At 51.5% G+C, this 23,414-nt stretch overlaps 4 protein-coding genes across 4 annotated transcripts; 3 read left to right on the top strand and 1 right to left on the bottom strand.

Moving 5' to 3' along the window:
* Positions 1 to 601: 601 nt before the first annotated feature.
* On the bottom strand, positions 602 to 926 carry LOC136579655 (histone H4). Its single transcript, XM_066579699.1, has one exon. The coding sequence runs from the start codon at positions 924 to 926 to the stop codon at positions 615 to 617; it is 312 nt and encodes a 103-aa protein (XP_066435796.1). The 3' UTR covers positions 602 to 614.
* Positions 927 to 19,794: 18,868 nt separating this feature from the next.
* On the top strand, positions 19,795 to 20,451 carry LOC136579654 (histone H1B-like). Its single transcript, XM_066579698.1, has one exon. It carries the CDS (start codon positions 19,795 to 19,797, stop codon positions 20,449 to 20,451), a length of 657 nt encoding a protein of 218 aa, XP_066435795.1.
* A 636-nt stretch (positions 20,452 to 21,087) lies between these two features.
* Positions 21,088 to 21,514, top strand: LOC136579653 (histone H3). Its single transcript, XM_066579696.1, has one exon. The coding sequence runs from the start codon at positions 21,088 to 21,090 to the stop codon at positions 21,496 to 21,498; it is 411 nt and encodes a 136-aa protein (XP_066435793.1). The 3' UTR covers positions 21,499 to 21,514.
* Positions 21,515 to 22,194: 680 nt separating this feature from the next.
* Positions 22,195 to 22,534, top strand: LOC136579652 (histone H4). The gene has a single exon (XM_066579695.1). The coding sequence runs from the start codon at positions 22,195 to 22,197 to the stop codon at positions 22,504 to 22,506; it is 312 nt and encodes a 103-aa protein (XP_066435792.1). The 3' UTR covers positions 22,507 to 22,534.
* Positions 22,535 to 23,414: the final 880 nt, after the last annotated feature.

Raw genomic sequence — 23,414 nt, 5'->3', positions numbered from 1 at the left:
GCTGGTTTTGGATTATAGTAAACCTACAGGGATTAGACGTCCTCTTGCGTTACGGGTGGAGCAGGTAGAGGATTCCACCGCCCGTCGTAGGGCTGGGATTAGGGGGTGTATCTGAGGGTTCTTTACCTCCAGCCCCGAGCGCCTCTATATCAGACGGCCTGGTCACTGATTACACGTGTTACATGGATGGATGGATGGATGGAGGACAGGAAGAGCGGGAGACGCGATCAACTGAGCGGGAAGTTCAAAATCTCAGCCAATGAGCGGGAAGAATCTGACTATAGCCCCGCCCATAGGCGGCACTAAAACCACCCGACCTCCAACGGCAGGTCTGTTAACCCTTCACCGCACTCATTATTTCAGGCCCAGCTCCTCGCGTATTATAAACATAACCTGCCTGCCCTAAATCGGTTAAGGGGTTTAAAAGCGTGCCGTGACCGCAGCCTGAAGCGCACCCTGACGGGGAGGCTGCTACACCCCGGCTGTATCATATCAGAGCGCATAGACTATCACCGCTGCTGACGACCCCACAAGGAGTTGGATTACAGCCTTTCCTTGGAAGAGGTGGGCGGCTCTGAGAAGAGCCTTTGTGTTATGGTGAAAGAGCAGAATTATTAACCTCCGAAGCCGTAGAGAGTGCGGCCCTGGCGCTTGAGCGCGTACACCACGTCCATAGCGGTGACGGTCTTCCTCTTGGCGTGCTCGGTGTAGGTGACGGCGTCGCGGATCACATTCTCCAGGAACACTTTCAGGACGCCGCGAGTCTCTTCATAGATGAGGCCGGAGATACGCTTGACGCCACCCCTGCGAGCTAGACGGCGGATGGCAGGCTTGGTGATGCCCTGGATGTTATCACGGAGCACCTTCCTGTGCCGCTTGGCGCCGCCCTTCCCAAGACCTTTCCCTCCTTTACCGCGACCAGACATCTTCTACGTTGTAAGCAGAAAGCAATAACTGCTCAGCGCAGAGCCCTACTCTATATAGACCGTGAGCGGACCAGAGAGGGAACTACTGATCAGAGCCGTCATTGCGGGGCGTTTCTTTCAGTAGTCTAGAGTAAAGGCTCATCCCCTCTCCCTGCTGATTGGCTGAATACAAGAGCCCTTGCCATCTTGTGCAGCCGATTGGCCTGTCAGCTCCTGAAGCAGTGGGAGAGAAGACGGAGGAGGGGTGAAGGAGACAAGGGCCGTGCAGCAGAGAGCCGCTGGAGCGTGAATCCCTCCTGTAAAGCGAGGAGTGCAGCTGCTGCCACAAACACGTGGGGGCGAGGGGAGAGCGCGCAGGGAGGCTTCGGTGAAGGGGAGTACTAGAGCTCTGCTGCATCAGCGCTCCCCTGCCGGAGCAGAGATACACTCAGAAGCCACAACAGACAGCTGTGGGCGGCAGGAACATCAGGGCACCGTGTATAACAAGGAGGCCCCATAACCTGTGACAGTCCCCGGCACAGGGCATACAGTGGCACTTCTACTGCCACCCCAAGAAGCACCAGGATTACTCCTCCTCCTCTGCTGTGGCCACCATGCTGTGCAACACTCTGCAGATTCTCAAGACCCGGAATCCCCCTTTACAGTCATCAATGAAGTGCAAACCAAACGACTTCCCTGTGTGACTGCTGCCAAACACTGCTGTATACTCCTTATGTCTTAGGGGCCTTTACAGGTCTACTTAAAGGGGTTGTCTCGAGGAAGCAGTGAATTTTTTTTTTTTTCCCAATCCCCCCAATTAAGCATACATTACTAGACAGGCAGCACCAGCAGTCTCTTCACATGGTGCATTAACCCCTGTCCTCCATAACAAGGCAACAGGTCTGGACCTGCGTCCAGACCACCATGCCCCAACAGCGTCAAGGTACAACCGCACCCTTCACTCCTAACCGTTGAAGAGGATGGACTCCTCAAGCACACCTCAATCACCCGCATTTATAGAAGGCAGACATCTTGTGATGGTACATGTATTGGTACTTTTGCAGACATATCCCAACCACTTTCAGACATTAGTCCCTTACATGCTGCAGCTGTGCAATGCATACAATAGAGTACTACACCCTTAGCACGGCACATCCACATAAAATACATGGCATGCATGACTACACGGGCACTATTCTCCCTCCCCTCCCCTCAATAAGAAAGTGTCTTATTAAAATGATTGTCCTTCCCCAGTAGCTATACTGGCTACAACAAGCAGACATGTTTCAATAAAGGCCCATTTAGCTAGCTGAAAGACAACGATGAGCCTTATCCATGCTGCATGCTGCATTCTCAGCGGGATACCGCTGATACTATTGTTTTAGCTGGTATCCCGCTTGGGAAACACAGCCGGAATATGAAGAAGACAAGCGCTCCAGCTGTGTTCTGCATACCCCGCTAGGAGCGCTTAGCCGGATATCAGCTGAGCGCTCTGAGAAGACAGCAGCTGTATGGAGAAGATAGCGGTCCCGCTTGTATTCTGCATACAGCGTGAGTCTTCATTTACACGCTTATGCAAAGCGAACGCTCAAAACTGTCCCATGAACTGCCGTGTGCGTGGATTTTGAGTGATAATCGTTGTGTCTAAATGGGCCTTTAGAGTTTTCTTCATTAAACACTGGGAGATACTTAAAAGTGATATTTTCCTAATAGATACCATAACCCCCAGGCCCAGTATAGTATTCTGTAAGGACGCATCAAAAACATAGGGGCAATTTATCTACCCTACCGGCAGGATCCTATAAGTGCCAGCATGGAAGATGCACACGCTGCAACAATATAGCACACAGCATGCAGCAAGCTGAGATAAGACCGGGCACATTTACGACAATACAATACTGTTTAATCTGTAACCCGTCCGAAGTGGAGACTGACTTCAGATGGCCACCAAGCTCCAGTATTCATCATTCTATACTGCCCGTGTCACACCAGATTGATGACATCACAATGCACAGTCAACTGCCAGACAGGCGGGCTCATTAGCATGCAATGTGTTTGTATGTCTGTCTGTCTATCTATCTTTAGATATACTATGTAATCAATATAAATGGTAGAATCCACATTTATATAATTAACCCCTTAGTGACAGCCCTATCGTAAAACTACGTCCTGCTGCCGCAGGACGTGTATGGAGGGAGGTAGCGACGCTATCTCCCTCCATACAGCGCGGGCATCAGCTGTTTATTACAGCTGACACCCGCGGGCAATAGCTGCGCTCGGCCGATCGCGGCTATTAACCCTTTAAATGCCGCTGCGGTGAGATCGGGGGATCCGTGCAGGTGTCATGCTGACAGACTGCCTGTCAAGCCGACAGCCTATCAAGCCATCCACACAGGGTGGCTTGAAAGACTGCCTGTAAAAAAGCAGTATGACGTAATGCTATAGCATTACGTCATTATGCAGGAGCGATCAAAGCATCGCATGTTAAAGTCCCCCAGGGGGACTTCAAAGTAATGTAAAAAAAAAAATCAATAAAGTTTTTTTAATTGTAAAAAAAAAAAGTTATAAAAGTTTAAATCACCCCCCTTTTGCCATATCCATTATTAAAAAATCAAAATCATAAAATAAAAATATGTATTTGATATCGCCGCGTCCGTAAAAGTCAGATCTATCAAAGTAGTGCATTATTTTTCCCGCACGGTGAACGTCGTCTGAAAAAAAAAAAAAAAAAAAAAAGAACGCCAGACATACACTTTTTTAGTTACCCTGTCTCCCAGAAAAAACGCAATAAAAAGCGATCAAAAAGTCTTATATATTCCAAATTGATACTATCGGAAACTTCAGGACATCCCGCAAAATATGAGCCCTTGCTCAACTACGTCGACGAAAAAATAAAAAAGGGAACCACCCATACTGCGGGTGCACACGGAATTCCCATTACGGAGCTGTACCTGCCTGTGTCTATTAAAAAAACAAAAAAACAGTCTGACTCGGGCATGCAGTGTGGGCCGAAGCCCACCTGTATTTTATCTGACGTTAGTTCAGCTATCCAGGGCACTGCAGTGAATTCATGAATGGGTGAGTGACTGCTGCCTCTCATCTGATTGGTCCCGCTGAGCCAATGAGAGGCAGCAGTCACTCACCCATTCATAAATTCATAAATCGGTGTGTCAGTGAGATCTGCCTCTGATTGGTCAGGCTGTGACCAATTAGAGGCAGCTCATTCAGCAGGCGGGGATTTTAAATCCCTGGCTGCTGAATACTACTCACAGCTGTTCAGAGCAGTTCAGGAGGACTGCCGCTGGCCGCGCTGAACTCTGTCTGCCGGGACCAGGTGAGTATATATATATATATATATATATATATATATATATACACTTTTATACATTTCTGGATGAATTGCAGGGAAGGGCTTATATATTTAACCCCTTCCTGACAATTCATCCCGCGATCGCCGGCAGCCCATTGCTTTCAACGGAGCCGGCTGTATTGCCGGCTCCATTGAATTCAATGGGCTAACATCGTTCTGCCGGGACAAGGTGAGTATATATATTTTTATTTTTTATTTTTACACATTACTGGATGAATTGCAGGGAAGGGCTTATATATTTAAGCCCTTCCCGACAATTGATCCCACGATTGCCGGCAGCCCATTGCTTTCAATGGAGCCGGCTGTATTGCCGGTTCCATTGAATTCAATGGGCTAACATCGTTCTTCTCTGCCACAGCTGTTACAGCTTTGGCAGAGGAGAATGATCTTTATGCTGACAGTGGGGGAGGGGGGGGGTCTCACTCTTGCCACTATTGTGCTTAATAGTGGGACCTGGGAACTTGAGATGCAGCCCAACAGTTAGCCCCTCGCCTGCCCTATCCGTTTCTGTGTCGTTCCCATCACTTTCTTGAATTTCCCAGGTTTTTGCAAATGAAAACCTTAGCGAGCAACGGCGATATACAAAAATGCTCGAGTCGCCCATTGACTTCAATGGGGTTCATTACTCGAAACGAACTCTCGAGCATCACTGAAAGTTCAACTAGAGTAACGAGCACCCGAGCATTTTGGTGCTCGCTCATCTCTATTGCCAACTCTTATACAGGAAGAAGAGGGCGTATCCAAATGTTGCTTGGTACAAAGATTAGTGTTACGTAGCTTACTGTTACAAAGGTGAAACTACTTATTGATCTTAAGACTTATTGACATCTACCAAATATTCTCAAAGCTCTTAAGGCCCGTCTCAGACATAGAAATTACCTAAGTCAGGATATTGCTGTTGCATTAGACAACATTTCTGCAATAGTTGTGTGTCTTCTCTGTTAACATAGCTTAGCCTTATTTAATTTGTCTGTTGACTTATTATCTTAAAATCCTAGTTCCCGGCACTACAAAGCATAGGTTTCAGTCTTCTCATCACGGGCTTCCGTATCTACCAATTTGGCACCTGGCAACGAGGTCATCAGATCTGTAGCGGTGTGGTCTGATAACACAGAGGATGGGTGCTGCTCTGGTGAAGTCCTGAAGGCGAGCATGTGAGGTTCGTATTAGAGGGATGTTTATTCTGAGTGTGTTAACGGATGGGAGTGAGAGGGCTGTGTGGTGTACGGAAAGGAGGGAGGTGATGCATGGAGGTGCGGCACCATGCACAGCTTTGTGGGTGCGGTTGAGGAGTTTAAATTTAGTTCTGCAGCGGATGGGAAGCCAATGCAGTGACTGGCATAGTGCAGAGGTGCCTGAATAATGGCTGGATAGAAAAAAAATGAGCCTAGCTGCCATGGTTAGTATGGATTGGAGCGAGTCTGGTGCGGGGGAAGCTGATGAGAAGCAAGTTGCAGCAGTCGAGTCAGGAGTGGTTGAGTGCAACCACCAGTGTTTTTAGCATGTCCGTGGTGAGGAACGGACAACATTTGGCAATATGTCTGAGGTGTAGGTTGAATATTTGGGCAAAAGATTGGATGCGCGGGTGTCTATCAGACCCAAACCAAACCGGCTGTTTACCACTCAGGGTATTTAAAGCAAAAGCGGATGCTAGAACTACTGTGAAAGTCTCATTAAATCAGTTACAGTTCCTTTCATCGCTCCAAAGACAGCATGAACAATGAAGAAATTTTAATGGGCAAAGCAGGACAATTCATTCTGTGTATGTGTCAGATAGCTGAACACCGCACTGGGAAACCTTTGTGTACCAAGAGTATAGACAATCCCCTGAAGCATTTATGTACAAAGAGTACAGGCGAACACCTGAAAAAAATGTATTGCATCACTCTCGTACTCCTTCCCTCTTCGGGAATGAGAGTGGAAAGCTTGGGTCAAGAAGGGTGAACGGACAGTGATCCTGGTTGGCCATAATGCATCTAACGTGAGGGTCACGGGAAAGACAGCTTAACATGGAGTCAGCCATGTATGCCAGAGTCCCAGTACGCAACACATCACTGTCTTCACTAGGAGTATGATCCTCCTCCTCCTCCTTCGCTTCAGCCCATACCCACTGAGCAGATGTGAGGGAAGTAGCATGGATACCCTATGCAGTGTGTGCGGCAGTCTCTTCCCCCTCCTCCTCCTCCACCACCCCCATCCTCCTCCTCCTCCACTCCCTCCTCCTCCAATACGCATTGAGAAACAGGCATGAGGGTGGTCTGGCTATCAAGCGACATACTGCCATCCCCCATCTCCTGTCATAACCGCAAAGCATCGGCCTTTATGCTTAGCAGCAAACTTCTCAGCAGGCAAAGCAGCGGGATGGTTACACTGATAATGGCCGCACCGCCGCTCACCATTTGTGTAGACTCCTCAAAGTTTTCTAGGACCTGACAGATGTCTGCCATCCATGCCCACTCCTTTGCGAAGAACTGCGGAGGCTGACTACCACTCCGTTGGCCATGTTGCAGCTGGTATTCTACAATGGTTCTATGCTGCTCGTACAGCCTGGCCAACATGTGCAACATAGAATTCCAGCGTGTGGGCATGTCGCACAGCAGTCGGTGCTCTGGCAGCTGGAACTGATGTTGCAGTGTATTGACGGTGGCAGCATCTGTGGTGGACTTCCTTAAATGGGCGCACACGCGATACACCTTGCTGAGCAGGTCAGACAAATGGGGGTAGTTTTTCAGAAAGCGCTGAACCACCAGATTGAGCATGTGGGCCAGGCATGGCTCGTGTGTTAGTCTGCCAAGCTACAGAGCCGCCACCAGGTTACGCCCATTATCACACACGACCATGCCTGGTTGGAGGTTCCGCGCGAAAGCTATGGATCTGTCTGCTCTGTCAAACCCTGCAACAGCTCTTGGGTGGTGTGCCTCTTCTATTCCAAGCCGGAGAAACCTTCACGGACATAGGACCCGGAATCCTCAGTTTGGGTAGCATGTGAGCAGACCCAAGGTCAGACTCGGTCTCTGCCTCCACGAAGTTCACCCAATGTGCAGTCAGGGGGGTGTAGTGTCCCTGCCCACCAGCACTTGTCCACGTGTAGGTGGTTACGTTGACCTTTCCAGTAACCACGTTTGTGAGGGCACGGTTTATGTTGAGTGAGACGTGCTGGTGCAGGGCGGGCACGCACACCGGGAAAAATAGTGGCCACTGGGTACCGAGGTAACGCCGCCGCCATCATGTTGCAGAAAACCTCAGTTTCTACTAGCCTGCATGGCAGCATCTCCAGGCTAAGTAGCTGTGCGATATGCACGTTTAAAGATCTTGCATGTGGGTGGGTGGCCACGTATTTCTGCTTTCATTCCAACGATTGGGTTAGCGACAGCTGAACGCTGCGCTGGTGCGCTGGGACACATTGGTGGAGGACTGTGAAGGTGAGGGTGTGGGTGCAGGCCGGGAAATGCTTGTGTCTGTGTCCTGGGAGGGGGGTTGCATCTCAGTACCAGGATGTGACACTGGGGAAGAGGCAGTGGTGTGACCCGCAGGCGGTGAATGGCTTGCGTTCCACCTTGTGGGGGTGCTTAGCCATCATATGCCTGTGCATGCTGGTGGTGGTCAGGATGGTAGCGGTGGCTCCCCGGCCGATCTTGGTGCAACGCAGGTTCGCACCACTGTTCGCTGGTCGTCTGCGCTCTCAATAAAAAACCTCCAGACTTTCGAACTCCTATACCTCTGCATGGAGGCTTGCCACGAGGGTGTGCTGTGGGGAACAGTTGGTGGATTATTTGCTATGGCCCTGGTTCTCCCCCTGACCACCACACTGCCTCTCCCAACCTTTTCTGCTGCTTGTTCTCTTCCCCCCCCCCAAGCCCTGTCTTCAGTAGGGTTTGCAAGCCAGGTGGGGTCAGTCACCTCATCGTCCATCAGCTCTTCCTCTTACTCCTCAGTCTGCTCCTCCCTCAGACTTATTGCCCTAACAACCACCTCGCTGACAGACAACTGTCTCATCCTCATCATCCACAAATAGCTCTTGAGACAGTAATTCAAAGTCCCCACCCTCATCACCCTGAGTCTGTGAAAGTCCCACATTTACGGCATCGGTCACGACAAACTCCTCATGTTGCTGTGGAACCAGTTTTTTTTTAGACTCAGGGCAGGGACGCAGGAAGAGTTCTTGGGTGTATGCCTGTTCAACGCAAACTCCCATTTTCCTGGAGTGACAAGGCTGGGAGGAAGGAAGAGCAGCCTGAGGATACAGAGGTGCAGTCTCCTACGGGTGGCGTGAGTGGACTGTGTGGAAGACTGGGTGTTGGGTAAAGTACTGGAGGTGTTATCCGCTATCCACGTCAGCACCTGATCGCAGTGCTGTGCTTTTAATAATGGTCTACCATGCATACCTGCAAAATATGACATGGAGATGGGGAGTGGAGATAAGCGGCGCTCTACCAATCCCTCAGCAGCAGGCACTGTTTCACCCTGCCCAGGACCTCGGCCTGTGCCCACACCCTCATTCTAACGCCCGCGTCCACGTCCTCGTCCTCGACCCTTACCCCTAGTCCTCGTTGTGTAGGGTAAAGGACAGAGCAGGGCCAGAAAAAAATTATTCAATGTATACCTCTGATACCTAGGGCTAATTCACCACACACAGAGACTGATAGATTTTAGAGACTCTGAGCAAGGCCAGAAAAAAATTTAACCAGTGTAAAGTGCTGAGACCTAGGCCTCATTAACAGCACACAGAGACTGATGGATATGAGAGGCTTTGTGCAGTGCCAGAAAAAAAAAATTGAACCTGTGTAAAGTGCGGACATCTAGGCCTAATTCACCGCCCACAGAGACTGGCAAATATGAGAGGCTCAATGCAGTGCTAGAAAAAATTTAAAGCAGTGTAAAGCACTGAAATCTATTCCTAATACACCGCCCACAGAGACTTGTAAATTTGAGAGGCCTTGAGCTGGGCCAGAAAAAAATAACCCACTGTATAGCGCTGATAACTAGGGCTAATTCAAAGCACACAGAGACTGGTAGATACAGTATGCTCCAATACAGCAACAACACTTAGAGCCCCCCCCTAACTAAATATAAACCCCTAGTAGTACACAGCATAAAACCTCTAACAGTGGGCAAATACAGCTGGGATGCTTGAAAACAAATGGTGCACTACTGGTCCCAGCCAGCCAAAATGCTAAAGCACACAATAAGAGTAGTCCAAGAAAGGACTGTTGGGTTCATGTAGTCAGGATCCCTGCTTAACTGCTACCTAATCCCTACACTAACACTTTCCCTATCTCAGCAGCTCTATCCCTAAACTCTGCCAGCATGCATCTGAGGCGAGTCACGGGCGGCAACAGTTTAAGTACTCAGCATTCGCCTGATCCGGCCAGCCACTCACTGCTGTAGACGTGCACGGGGTTGGAACGTCTCAGCAGGAAGTGGTAATGCCTCCCCTGCATGTTTAGTGGCTAAAAAAAAAAAATAAAAAAAAAAAAATGGCACTAAGCATGCAGGAGGGGACATTAAAGTTTTTCGAGGAAAGGAAGGGAAGGGAAATCTTTGTGTGGTGGAAAGTGGGCCAGGTCCCACAATTAAGCCACAATGGTGGCAAGAGTCTACACATTCCCACAATGCAGCAATACTTTGTGTGGGAAGTATGTGAGCGGGCCCAGACTCCATTTTGTGTGACCGAAGGTACCGCCAATGACATAGCAGTGGGGACTCCATGTGTCCAGACACTACTTATTGTGTTTGGATGTCGGATACCTCATCGACAATGCAAGGGGAAAGCCATCTGCACTCTGCAGCCTACCCAAGTCAGTCAGTGTCTTTGTGCCAGACAGGTAAATCACCGCTATGGGAAGTCTGTGTGCACCCACAGCATAGGTGAGTCCAAGGAATCCCAAGACATGAACCATGAAGAAATCAGAGTGCCCAAACATGGCAGACTTTCATGTCACCGAGGACATAGGCCTCTGCACAAACCCTCATCAATCGTGGGCATAGAGCAGACTCTGATGCTAGTACAGCAGTGAACGTCTCATTTAATTTATTGCGGTTGTTTTCACCGTTCCAAAGACTGGATTAACCAAGGCCAAATTCCACGGGCCCAACCTGGCACAGTTGCATTTCCATCATGACATAGGCCTCTGCACAAACCCTCAGCAATGGCGGGCATAGATCGGACTTCAATGCTAGTGCAGCTGTGAACGTCTTATTTGTGCAGTATCGCTCCTCTTGTTTGGCCCAAACCAGTGCCGCGGATAACAGTGGTAACGCAAGAGAAAATACATGTTGGCCTCAGCCCACAATTCATGCCCTAGTCAGTCAGTGTTTTGGGGCCAGATAGGTAAAACACTGTGATGGGAAGACTTTGTGCACCAATAGTATAGGCAGATGCCTGTAACATTCCAGTAGCAAAGGTATAGGCAGACCCCTGTAACATTTCTGTAGCAGCAGTATAGGCAGACCCTTGAAACATTTTTGTAGTAGAAGTATAGGCAGACCACAGTACCATTTCTGTAGTAACAGTATAGGCAGACCCCAGTAACATTTCTGTAGCAGAAGTATAGGTGAACCTCTGAAACATTGGTGTACCTTTAGTGTGGGCGAAGTCCGGGAAAAATAGTTAGATAACAGTATAGGCGAAGGCCAGAAAAATTAGTGTAACAAGAGTACACGTGTACCTCTGAAAAATGTATCAACCGAGAGGGCAGGTGAAACCCAGAAATATTTTTTTAAAGATACAGCTCGCTATTGCTTCATTTGCAACAGAGCCTGGAGGCAGCCCAGTGGGGGGGAAAAATGGTTTCTGGTAAAGTATCGATACTTTTAAAACTTTCAACAATTGTAAAAAAAAAAAAAAAAAAATGTAAGCAGAGCCTTTTGGGCTGCAGAAAAATTGGCAGTTCAGCATGATGACATGTTGTTTCAGGGGGAGGAGTAGGAGGAGGAGGACTAATATCCAAGAGTGATTGACAAAGCTAATCCCCCCCTTTTTTTTCTGGTGATAGGGAATGCTTTTTTATCCGGTTGCAGCAAAAATAATCTTTAGGTACTGCTGCTTTCCGCCGGTGGAGAAGAGACGTCTGGGGAAATCCAGGCTTTGTTCATCTTTATGAGTGTAAGCAAGTCGGCACTGGCAGTTGACAGACGGGTACGCTTATCCGTGATGATTCCCCCAGCTGCACTAAACACCCTCTCTGACAAGATGCTAGTGGCAGGGCAAGCCAGCACCTCCAGGGCGTACAGTGCAAGTTCGTGTCACGTGTCCAGCTTTGACACCCGATAGCTGTATGGAGCAGAGGCATCCCGTAGAACGGTGGTACGATCGTCTACATACTCCCTCACCATCTTTTTACAGTGCTCCCTCCGACTTAGCCTTGACTGGGAAGTGGTGACACAGTCTTGCTGGGGAGCCATAAAGCTGGCAAAGGCCTTGGAGAGTGTCCCCCTGCCCCGGTGCTGTACATGCTGCCTGATCTCTGCGCCTCCCCTGCTACTTGGCCCTCGAAACTGCGCCTTCTGCCGCTAGCGCTCTCAGATGGGAAGTTTGCCATCAGTTTGTCCACCAGGGCCCTGTGGTATAGCATCACTCTCGAACCCCTTTCCTCTTCGGGAATGAGAGTGGAAAGGTTCTCCTTATACCTTGGGTCGAGCAGTGTGTACACCCAGTAATCCGTAGTGGCCAGAATGTGTCTAACGCGAGGGTCACGAGAAAGGCATCCTAACATGAAGTCAGCCATGCGTGCCAGGGTACCTGTATGTAACACATCGCTGTCCTCACTAGGAAGATCACTTTCTGGATCCTTCTCCTCGTCCACAGGCCATACACGCTGAACAGATGAGAGGCAAGCAGGATGGGTACCCTCTGCAGTGTGCCCAGCTGTCTCTTCCCCCTCCCCCTCCTGAGGCTCCTCCCCCTCCCCCCTCCTCCGCCTCCAAAACGCACTGAGATACAGACATGAGGGTGCTCTCATAGTCATCCAGCGGCATACTGTCTTCCCCTGTCTCCTGTTCCGACCACAAAGCGTCAGCCTTTATGTTTTCCAGGGCACTTCTCAACAGGCATAGCAGAGGAATGGTGACACTAATGATTGCAGCATCGCCGCTCACCATCTGGGTAGACTCCTCAAAGTTTCCAAGGACCTGGCAGATATCTGCCATCCAGGCCCACTTCTCGGTAAATAATTTGGGAGGCTGACTACCACTCCGCTGCCCATGTTGGAGTTGGTATTCCACTATTGCTCTACACTGCTCATAGAGCCTGGCCAACATGTGCAACAGCGTGTGGGCACGTCGCACAGCAGTCAGTGCTCTGGCAGATTAAACCGTGTTGCAGGGTCCTCAGGGTGGCAGCGTCCGTGGTGGACTTGCGAAAAGGTACGCATACACGGCACACCTTGCCGAGCAGGTCAGGCGAGTGAGGCTAGTTTTTAAGAAACCGCTGAATCACCAGATTGAAGAAGTTGGCCAGGCATGGCACGTGCGTGAGGCTTCCGAGCTGCAGAGCCGCCACCAGGTTATGGCCATTGTCATACAAGACCATGCCCGGTTGGAGGCTCAGCGGCGAAAGCCAGAGGTCGGTCTGCTCTGTCAGACCCTGCAATAGTTCGGGGGCCGTGTGCCTCTTGTCACTTAGGCAGAGTAGTTTCAGCACAGCATGCTGACGCTTGCCCACCGCTGTGCTGCCCCGCCGCGCACACCGACTGCTGGCGACGTGCTGCTCACACTTCTTAATTGAGAGGTAGATGTTGCGTATAAGGAGGAGGTGGGGGCTTAGAGGAGGTGGCATAGACCGCCGCAGATACCAGCACTGAGGTAGGATCCGCTATTCTGGGTGTGGGTAGGACGTGACTCGGTCCCAGCCTCCACCAAATTCACCCAATGTGCCGTCAGTGAGATATAGTGGTCCTGCCCCCCAGTACTTGTCCACGTGTCCGTGGTTAAGTGGACCTTCCCAGTAACCGTGTTGGTGAGGACACGATTTATGTTGCGGGAGACGTGCTGGTGTAGGGTTGGGACGGCACACCGGGAAAAATAGTGGCGACTGGAGAGCGAGTAGCGCGGGACCGCCGCCGCCATCATGTTTTTGAAAATCTCCGTTTCCACAAGCCTGCACGGCAGCATCTCTAGGCTGATTAATTTTGCAACGTGCACGTTTACAGCTTGTGCGTGCGGGTGCGTGGTGGCGTTTTTGCGCTTTTTCTCCAACGCTTGTGCTAGCGACAGCTGAACGCTGCGCTGAGAGACATTGCTGGATGGGGCCGAGGACAGCGGAGGTGAGGGTGTGGGTGCAGGCCAGGAGACGGTAGTGCCTTTGTCCTGAGCGGGGGGGTTGGATCTGAGTGGCAGTTTGGGGCACATGGGACGAGGCAGTGGTGTGACCCAGAGGCGGTGAACGGCCTTCGTCCCACCTTGTGGGGTGCTTGGCCATAATATGCCTGCGTATGCTAGTGGTGGTGAGGCTGGTAGTGGTGGGTCCCCGGCTGATCTTGGTGCGACACAGGTTGCACACCACTGTTCAGAGGTCGTCCACGCTCTCACTGAAAAACATCCACACCTTTGAACACCTAGCCCTCTGCTCGGAGGCTTGGCACGAGGGGTGCTTTGGTAAACGGTTGGGGGATTCTTGGCTCTGGCCCTGCCTCTACCCCTGGCCACTCCACTGCCTCTTCCAAGCTGTCCTGCTGGTACACTGCCTCCCCCTCTGAATCCCTGTCCTCAGTAGGCTTAGCAAACCAGGTAGTGTCAGTCACCTCATCGTCCAGCTGCTCTTCCTCTGAATCCTCTGTGCGCTCCTCCCTCGGACTTACTGCCCTTACTACTACCTCACTGATAGACAACTGTGTCTCATCGTCATCGTCCTCCTCACCCACTGAAAGCTCTTGAGGCAGTTGTCGGAAGTCCCCAGTCTCATCACCCAGACCCCGGGGACTTTCCAAAGGTTGGGCATCGGTCACGACAAACTCCTCAGGTGAGAGAGGAACCATTTTTTCCCACTCATGGCAGGTGCCCGAGAACTGTGCCTGGGAGTCTGCTTGCTCAGTATATGTCATTTTCATAGAGTGAGGAGCCTGGGAGGAAGGAGGAGTTGCAGCCAGAGGAATCAGAGTTGCAGTCCCTATCTGGGAGTAGTGGACTGCGTAGAAGACTGGGTGGTCGAAACATTGCTGGATGCATTTTCTGCCATCCACGACAGGACCTGCTCACACTGCTCTGTTTGTAATAAAGATCTACCACGCGGACCCATGAATTGGGATATGAAGCTGGGGACCCCAGAAACTTGGCTCTCTCCTAATCCCGCAGCAGCCGGCTGTGATTCACCTGGACCAGGAACTCGGCCTGTGCCCACACCCTCACTTGCCCGTCCACGTTCACGTCCTCGACCCTTACACCTACTCCTCATCATGGCGGATTAAGAATAGAGCAGGGGCTTAATAAAGTACCCCACTGTACAGCACTGACAACTTGGCCTTAATTCACCGCACACAGAGACTTGTAGATAGCGGAGGCTCTATGCTGTGGCTTGAAAAAAGTAACCCGCTGTCTTGCGCTGGTACCTAGGGGTAATTTACTGCTCGCAGAGAATTGTAGATAATAGAGGCTGTGTGGAGTGGGAGAACACTGTAAAGCCAGTGGAGAGTGCTGGTAACTGCGGCGATCTCAACCCCACCAAGCTGCATAATACTAAAACGGAATCACTACAACTCCCAGTAGCCACCCAGTAAAATGCACACGGTCAGATGTAACCCTAAGAAGGACCGTTTCCTGTTCTTGAAGACAGGATCCTACACTAACACTCTCCCTATCTCAGCTGCACTTTCCCTATACTCTGCATAATCGACTGCAGCCCGAGATAAAAAAAAAAGGGGGGGGGGGGGGAAGTGCAAAACTGCTCCCAGCAGCCACAACACTAATGCACACGGTCAGATGTGGCCCTAAGAAGGACCGTTGGGGTTCTTGAAGACAGGATCCTACACTAACACTCTCCCTATAGGAGCAGCAGCACTTTCCCTATACACTCCCAGTGTGTGTCTGAGGCGAGCCGCGGGCGGGGCCGCTTTAAATATTCATCAGTCACTTGATCTCGCCAGCCACTCACTGCAGGGGGGTGGGGTAGGGCTGGCACGTCACAGGAGGAAGTGGTAATGCCTTCCCTGCATGTCTATTGGCTAGAAAATGGCGATAAACATGTGGGGAAGAAAATGGAATTGACTCGAGTACCACATGGTGCTCGTCTCGAGTAACAAGCATCTCGAGTACCCTAATGCTCGAACGAGCATCAAGCTCATCTCTATTAGTTAGTTCTGTTTTTTAAATTAATTTATATTTTTTTTAAGGGAGAAGGAAAAACGGAAATGGGAAAAAATAAAACAAAAACGGGTGGCCACTGAGGGGTTAACTTTAGATCTGAGTGAGCATACTCGTCCAAGCTTGATACTCGTTCGAGTATTAGGGTGTTTGAGATGCTCATTACTTGAGACGAGCACCGCACGTTACTCGAGTCAATTCCATTTCCTTCCCTGCATTTTTAGCGCCATTTTCTGGCCAATAGACATGCAGGGAAGGCATTACCACTTCCTCCTGTGACGTTCCAGCCCTATCCCACCCCCCCTGCAGTGAGTGGCTGGCGAGATCAAGTGATCCCCGAGTATTTAAAGTGGGGCCGCACGCGGCTCGCCACAGTCACACACTGGGAGAGATCAGGGGCAGTGCTGCTGCTGTAGGGAAAGTGTTAGTGTAGGAACCTGTGTACAAGAACCCCAACGGTCCTTCTTAGGGCCGCATAGGACCGTCTGCATTACTGTTGTGGCTGCTGGTAGCAGTTTTGCAATTATATATATATATATAAGTCTTCTCATTGCGGTGTTTTACCTATGTGGCACAAATAGTACAGTGGCTGACTAGGCCCGAATTGCTGGCCGAGGCCAAGTTGCTTGGTGGGGCGAAACTCTCCCATGGTTGGGCACTCCGATTTCTTCCTGTGTAATACCATCTTTGTGCACTTACAGCATAGGCTAGGCCAAGGAACGCAAAGACTGCCCCTTCCAGTGTTGAGCTATCTATGTTGCGACACATGGATTTCTTGTTGCTATGTAACTCAGGGCACCTTGGGTCACAAAGGTGGAGGCTTGGAAGCGAGCCTGACCCTGGGCCCGCTAAAGTGCTTCCCACACAGACTATAGCGGGTCCTGGTCATGGTGTCTTGGCCTTGTAATGCCACCTCCTCCTGCTTGGGGTCAGGGGATCAGCACTGGGCATCATGTATTTTCTCCCGTGTTACCACAGTTATCAGAGAAACTTGTTTGGGCCAAAGGCGAGGAGCGTAACTGCATTAACATTACAGGGGCCTGCCTATACTTCAGCTGCAGAAATGTTACAGGGGTCTGCCAATACTGCTGCTACATAAATGTTTCTGGGGTCTGTGTATACTTCTGCAACTAAAATGTTACTGGGGTCTGTCTATACTGTTACTACTGAAATGTTACTAATAATAGGCTCTGCCTATATTGCTGTTACGAAAATGTTACTAGGGTCTGCCTATACTGCTGCTACTGAAATTTTACTAATACTGGACTCTGCCTATATTGCTGCTACTGAAATGTTACCGGGCTCTGCCTATACTGCTGCTACTGAAATGTTACTGGGGTCTGTCTATACTGTTACTACTGAAATGTTTCTAATACTGGGCTCTGCCTATACTGCTGAAACTGAAATGTTACTGGGGTCTGACTATACTGTAACTCAGGAGAAAAGGCAGCCGTGTGTCCCGCAGGCAGTGCTTGTGCTTGGTTGGAGGTAGTGTGGTGCTTAGCTAAAGTGTGCCTTGCTAATGAGGGTTTGTCCGCAGTTTGTCCGGATCTACACATTGCTACAACATCAGCATCGAGGGGCATTTTGTGCTCAGTCATCGTGGTAACTTCCCGGAAAACCTCGGTGCCCTCAGCCATGAGCAAGGTGGACGATCCCACCAAGATGTGAAGGTCATGGAGGCAGGGTATCAGGGTAGACGGGGTGCATATATCAGGGCCAACTATTATTGGGGCATCAGAACGGATTGCCAAAGATTGAACAACACTCCGTGACAAGATATCAGCCTAAAGGTTTCCCTTTGCCGCTACTACTTGCACACAATGTGACACAAGAACACTAGACCCTCTGTACGGACACGGTGACCTTTACATAAACATTACATTCAGAACTCATTTATTGTATTGTTCTCCATTGTTTGTCCATGTTGTTCATTGTGAGCAGATTATTGACCCGTCGGCCGCACCGTGTACTGCGGCTACTGCCTTTACATGTATGACTGCAGGTAGATACAGTGACCGGAGACTAGTGGGTTAAGGGTTAAATGTACATAGCTAGGCCGGTGTCCCGTGGGAAGTCACGCATGGGGCAGCCCGGACAGGGAGCTGTCTTCCGTGAAGCTTCTTGATGGCACCCGATGGTATTTATTATCCTCTCCTCCCCACGGGGGCATCACATAGACATAGAACAAGAGCAGCGTCCGAGGCAGCTAGGAGAGCCCGTCCTAGAGAGCGCTGCCCCCTCCCATCACACCTGTCCGGAGGAGGGTTCATGGGAGGGCATGAGATGCAGCAAAGCCGTTGTGACCCTACTGTACTGAGAAGGAAGCTGGAGGCCGGCCGGGAGACGGAGCTCAGCTACAGTTGTACTGATGCCGTACCATCTGCGCTGCTCCTATTCACTTACAGCTGAGCGGCCCTGGTGCATTATGTCTCCAGCGGATGTAAGGGTGGAAACATGGGTTGGGAGCCCCGAGTTAGATGGTACGTCTAGGCGAGGGGCACGCCGGTGGACCGGCTGCCGCACACACACCTCCCCACATGTACCGCCCATTCCCCTGGCAAGCTCACATATCTCCCAGGCGGATTCCCATCTCTGGTCCTGTCTCACACATCTCCCCGCCGGATTGACATCTACGCTCGCCCCCCCCCCCGCGGGCGCTCGCTGGACAGCTTTGTCTGCTCCCAGCTCCTGTCCCCGTCGGCCGCAGCAGCCGGCGCCGCTGTCACCCTACGCGCTGGCCTCCGCTCCCGTACACCGATGGCACTGGCGCCGCTGCCACGGCGAACCCCGCTCTCGCTGCCCATGGCGCCGCTGGTGGCCAGCTCTGCCGATGACTGTGAGCTGCTGTTCGGTCGGAGCAGCAGCTTGCCTACAAGAGCTCCACTAGCTGCCCCTGACACTGCTCTCTTTCTGGGTAGCCTCCTTGGGCGCTAAATAGAAGAGCTGATTAGCGATCTGGAAGGGTATAGAGAACGGGGTTGTGGGGGAAGCGGGGGTCTCACAGTACCGATGGTCCTTCAGGGTCTGTGAAAGCTTTCTGGACCAACACGCTTTCCCGTAGGAATCCCAGCGGACACTGTACAACATCTGCTGCCCCGGGGATCTACAGTAGATCCCTCCCTGCGGGTTCTGTACGATGTCACCGACTGCGGCACTAGATCTGGCGCTGAGAGTCCCGCTGTATCACTGCTCCGCTCGGACATCAGTGACTGACAGGCCATCGCCGGCTGCAGGAGAACCGCGGGTAGAAGGCTTTGTTCAGGAGCCATTTCTTGGCGATCTACATCCCGATTAGAGCGTTGTTAGATGCCACCGCTCTTCAGCAGAATCCCAAGTTCCATCTTCACCGTCAACGATTGATGGGAACTACAGAGCCGATGCAATGGCCGTCACGTCCAGCACATGATATCCCTGGGATGATATAGAACGGGCAGCAGCCCATGGGAGGAGATGAACCTGCAGAGAAGAAGAATCGCTTCTTCTTGTGGACAACCACACCCATCATGTCCGGGGTATTAAAGGGACGATAACGTGTGGCATTCCCGATCGTCTGAGTGTACAGGGGGGTACTGGGTTTCCTCATCTTACATTGCGCCGCAGTATAGAGAAGTCTGCAGTATATACAGTATACATTCAGCACCCGGGAGCTGGCAGTGAGCGGAGGCGCAGCCTGTGCTACACCTCTGGGCTCTCGGCAGCTCCAGGTCGTCCTCGCATTGTGCAATCAGCTTCTGCACGATGGAGATTGTGGAGTAGATCCCGGGGATGGTGGCAAGTGCCGGGAATAGAGGGAGGGCGCTCCCGCAGCGGTTTTATCTCCGCAGACACACGGAGATGTGCAGATCGGGAGAACTATGGCGAAGATCTCGTGGCCTCCTCTCCGCTCCTCCCCGGAACCTCCGCCAGCGGCGGCTATAAACGGTTGCATGAGATGTCAGAGAGTGAGGAGTCACGTTGAAAGCGAGCTCTCCTGTCCGGTTCTGACCGGTAACGGACTCTTATCCCGGGCAGGGAAGCACAAGAGGAGAACGGAGCGGAGAGGAGGCCCGGATGGGATAAGGCAGTAGATGTGCTCAGATTCAGCCAATAGCAGCTCAGGACGGGCCTGCTCACGAGCCAATCAGAGCGCGGCCGCTGTACATATAAGAGGCGCCACCAGCGCCGCCGCTCTCAGAGTTTCTCTTTCAGGAGAGTTTTACTATTTGATTACCGCAGCACACAATGGCAGAAACCGCGCCAGCCGCCGCTCCTCCTGCCGCCGAGCCGGCTGCCAAATCCAAGAAGCAGCCGAAGAAATCCGCCGCAGGGGGCGCCAAGAAAAGCAAGAAGTCCTCCGGTCCCGGCGTGTCGGAGCTGATCGTCAGAGCCGTGTCCGCCTCTAAAGAGCGCAGCGGGGTGTCTCTAGCCGCCCTGAAGAAGGCTCTGGCTGCCGGAGGGTACGATGTAGAGAAGAATAACAGCCGCCTGAAGCTGGCCGTCAAGTCTCTGGTCACCAAGGGCAGCCTGCTCCAGGTGAAAGGCAGCGGCGCCTCCGGCTCCTTCAAGCTGAACAAGAAGCAGGAGACTAAGGACAAGCCGGCCAAAAAGAAGCCAGCGTCTGCGGCCAAGCCCAAGAAGCCCGCTGGAGCCAAGAAAGCGGCGAAATCTCCTAAGAAGCCCAAGAAGGCTCCGGCCAAAAGCCCGAAAAAAGCAAAGAAACCTGCAGCGGCCGCCGCCAAGAAAGTGGCCAAGAGCCCGAAGAAAGCCTCAAAGCCGAAGGCCGCCCCAAAGTCCAAGAAGGTGACGAAGAGTCCGGCTAAGAAGGCGGCCAAACCCAAAGCTGCCAAGAGTCCGGCTAAGAAGGTTGTTAAAGCCAAGAAGAGTGCGGCTAAGAAATAAGCTGAAGCCGCCCATGCATTTACCCCACAAAGGCTCTTTTCAGAGCCGCCACCTTCTCACCGCAGAGCTGTATTATCACTGCCTCGAATTCTGTTCTAGATAGCAGCGCCCCCATAGCGGCTACAGGGGACTTCATATCAGTTGGGAGTCTAGGGAGCGAGGGGGAGTAATACGAGACATTGTCGCCGCATCATCCCCGTTCCTGTTGGGGAGTGTGACCTATACAACGCGTGTATGGATGCCGGGCTGAGTGTGAAGAGGGAGGGGACTCGCCGACCTAATGCATTTCCCATAAAAGCAGCACAGCTTCTAATGGGGGAGACTGCCGTGCAGCGTGGAGTGTGTGTTTCTGCGGACATATCAATGTAGGGAAGCAGCTGAGAACATGATTTCACAGACACCCGTACGTATCATGCAGTGGCCTGATAGGGTGAGGTGGGGCCAGCCTCTGCCGAACGCTGATTGGTCGCGGGCATCAAGCGTTTTGGCGGGCTAGTGGTTTGTTCGAAAAAGCCAATGAGATGTAGGGGGCGTTGTTTCTAAGAGCCAATAGGGAAGAGCAAGTAGGGTATAAAGGCTCTGCTCTTTCTACGGCTCCCATCATATCACATCTGTGTGCATCTCTACAGTAGAGCTATGGCCAGAACCAAGCAGACCGCTCGTAAATCCACCGGAGGGAAAGCTCCCCGCAAGCAGCTGGCTACGAAGGCCGCCAGGAAGAGCGCTCCTGCCACCGGCGGAGTGAAGAAGCCTCACCGCTACCGTCCAGGTACAGTGGCTCTCCGTGAAATCCGTCGCTACCAGAAGTCCACCGAGCTGCTGATCCGTAAGCTTCCCTTTCAGCGCCTGGTGAGAGAGATCGCCCAGGACTTCAAGACTGACCTGCGCTTCCAGAGCTCAGCGGTCATGGCTCTGCAGGAGGCCAGCGAGGCTTACCTGGTAGGACTGTTCGAGGACACCAATCTGTGCGCCATCCACGCCAAGCGGGTCACCATCATGCCCAAAGACATCCAGCTGGCCCGCAGGATTCGAGGAGAGAGGGCTTAGATCTGCTCTGGGCACCGCGTGGAACACAAAGGCTCTTTTCAGAGCCACCAAATCCTCCTCAAACGAGCTGCATCCTGTCCTCCGCTGTCATTCTTCCGATTCCCCACTCGGGTACACAGCCAGCCTGTGCGCAGCCGTGTACCCTGGTGCCGCCTCTCCCCAATAATGTTCTGTCGTCAGCAGGAGGTGGTCTGTTAACCCCTTCAGTGACCTAGTCAGTTCCTCAATTAATTAATGCCATTCTCTTATCTTTCAAATGTAGTAGAAAGAGATTTGACTCCCCGGCAGACTGTTATGAACGTGGTTGATCAAACGTGTCCGTATGAGGCATCTATCTGTGCCTGTGGGCCGGGAAGGGATTAGTGTTGAGCATGTATTTTTATGTGGATATTATCTCATTGTATGAAGAAGAAAGACAGCAATACACAAAACTATACTAATTAATACCGCATAATGGGATTGGGAACCGGCCGGGAAACTTAAGAAATGTAAGAATACGCGGTAAATTCAAAATTCCAAACGGTTCTGTGTTAAACCAATCAGCAAGGAGAGGGGAGCGGCCAACATGTAATTGCCCCAATAGGAACGCCTAAACTTGCGTCATTTGTTACTGTTTTCAATCTGGTCCGCTCGTCGCGTAGATAAGGGAGGACGCTTGAACTGGTTGGCAATTGTTTTCTGCTTACAACGTGGAAGATGTCTGGTCGCGGTAAGGGAGGGAAAGGTCTTGGGAAGGGCGGTGCTAAGCGGCACAGGAAGGTGCTCCGTGATAACATCCAGGGCATCACCAAGCCTGCCATCCGCCGTCTAGCTCGCAGGGGTGGCGTCAAGCGTATCTCCGGTCTCATCTACGAAGAGACTCGCGGTGTCCTAAAAGTCTTCCTGGAGAACGTGATCCGCGACGCCGTCACCTACACCGAGCACGCTAAGCGGAAGACCGTCACCGCTATGGACGTGGTGTACGCGCTCAAGCGCCAGGGCCGCACTCTCTACGGCTTCGGAGGTTAATTCTGCTCTTTTTTCCATACCACAAAGGCTCTTCTCAGAGCCGCCCACCTCTTCCAAGGAAAGGCTGTAATACAACTTTTTGTGGGGTGTCGCCGCTGCTGTCTGATTGCCCATCTGTTCTGATACGTGTAATCCGCCCTATATCTGATGCCTGCCATCACCCCTTATGCGTTGGCATTGTTAGTGGCTCAAACTCATTTAACCCTTTGAATCAATTTTAGGGTGCCCACCTTCATACCCATTTTTGTTCTTTGCGTATGCTATTATCAGCCGTGTTCCCCTCATGACGCCTTCCGGCAAGGTCTTTGTATCATTAAAATGAGTTGTCTTTACTAATACCCGAGAGAGGGGGCGGGGACAAAGTAAATAAATGCCTAGATGCGCACATACTTCAGTTATTGCGAATAACAGAGATTTAAGCGTTCTTTTAAAGATGACTCCCCTAATGCCAGCGAATCGTCTCTTCTACCAGGAAGCAGGCTGCGGCGTACTGATTGTATGTCCTCCTTGGACTAAAGCATACGGCCTGCCAGCTAATCCGTGTAGTGCTACCATATTGGAGGCGTCTGGCACGGCCGTCCTCTCATATAGAAGTGCTGCAATTGCACCAAGCACTCCTAGGGACCCGCGGAGCCACATATATATATATATTTTTTTTTACATAGAATTGCCGTCATAGCAGCCAGCTCTCCCAGAGTGCTGCATTGACTTCCCATTGCGGGACTCTGGGGGACATGGGTGATATAGCCGGAGCACTAACTTAATCTAGGGAAGAGGGTCTGCACGTCTCTGAGAAATACAGTCTGCGCCTCTTTGTGAGGGGATGCCCGCTGTTCTCCACGCCAGACTGCCATCTCCGCTCATCTGCGGCCGCTGCCACGATGGTCTCTGCTTCCGTTCACCCTGCT

This window comes from Eleutherodactylus coqui, chromosome 10 (assembly GCF_035609145.1).
Source record: "Eleutherodactylus coqui strain aEleCoq1 chromosome 10, aEleCoq1.hap1, whole genome shotgun sequence".
In the NCBI taxonomy this organism is placed as follows: Eukaryota; Metazoa; Chordata; class Amphibia; order Anura; family Eleutherodactylidae; genus Eleutherodactylus; species Eleutherodactylus coqui.
Note: the sequence above shows the minus strand (reverse complement) of the source record. Positions and strands in the feature narration are given on the sequence as shown.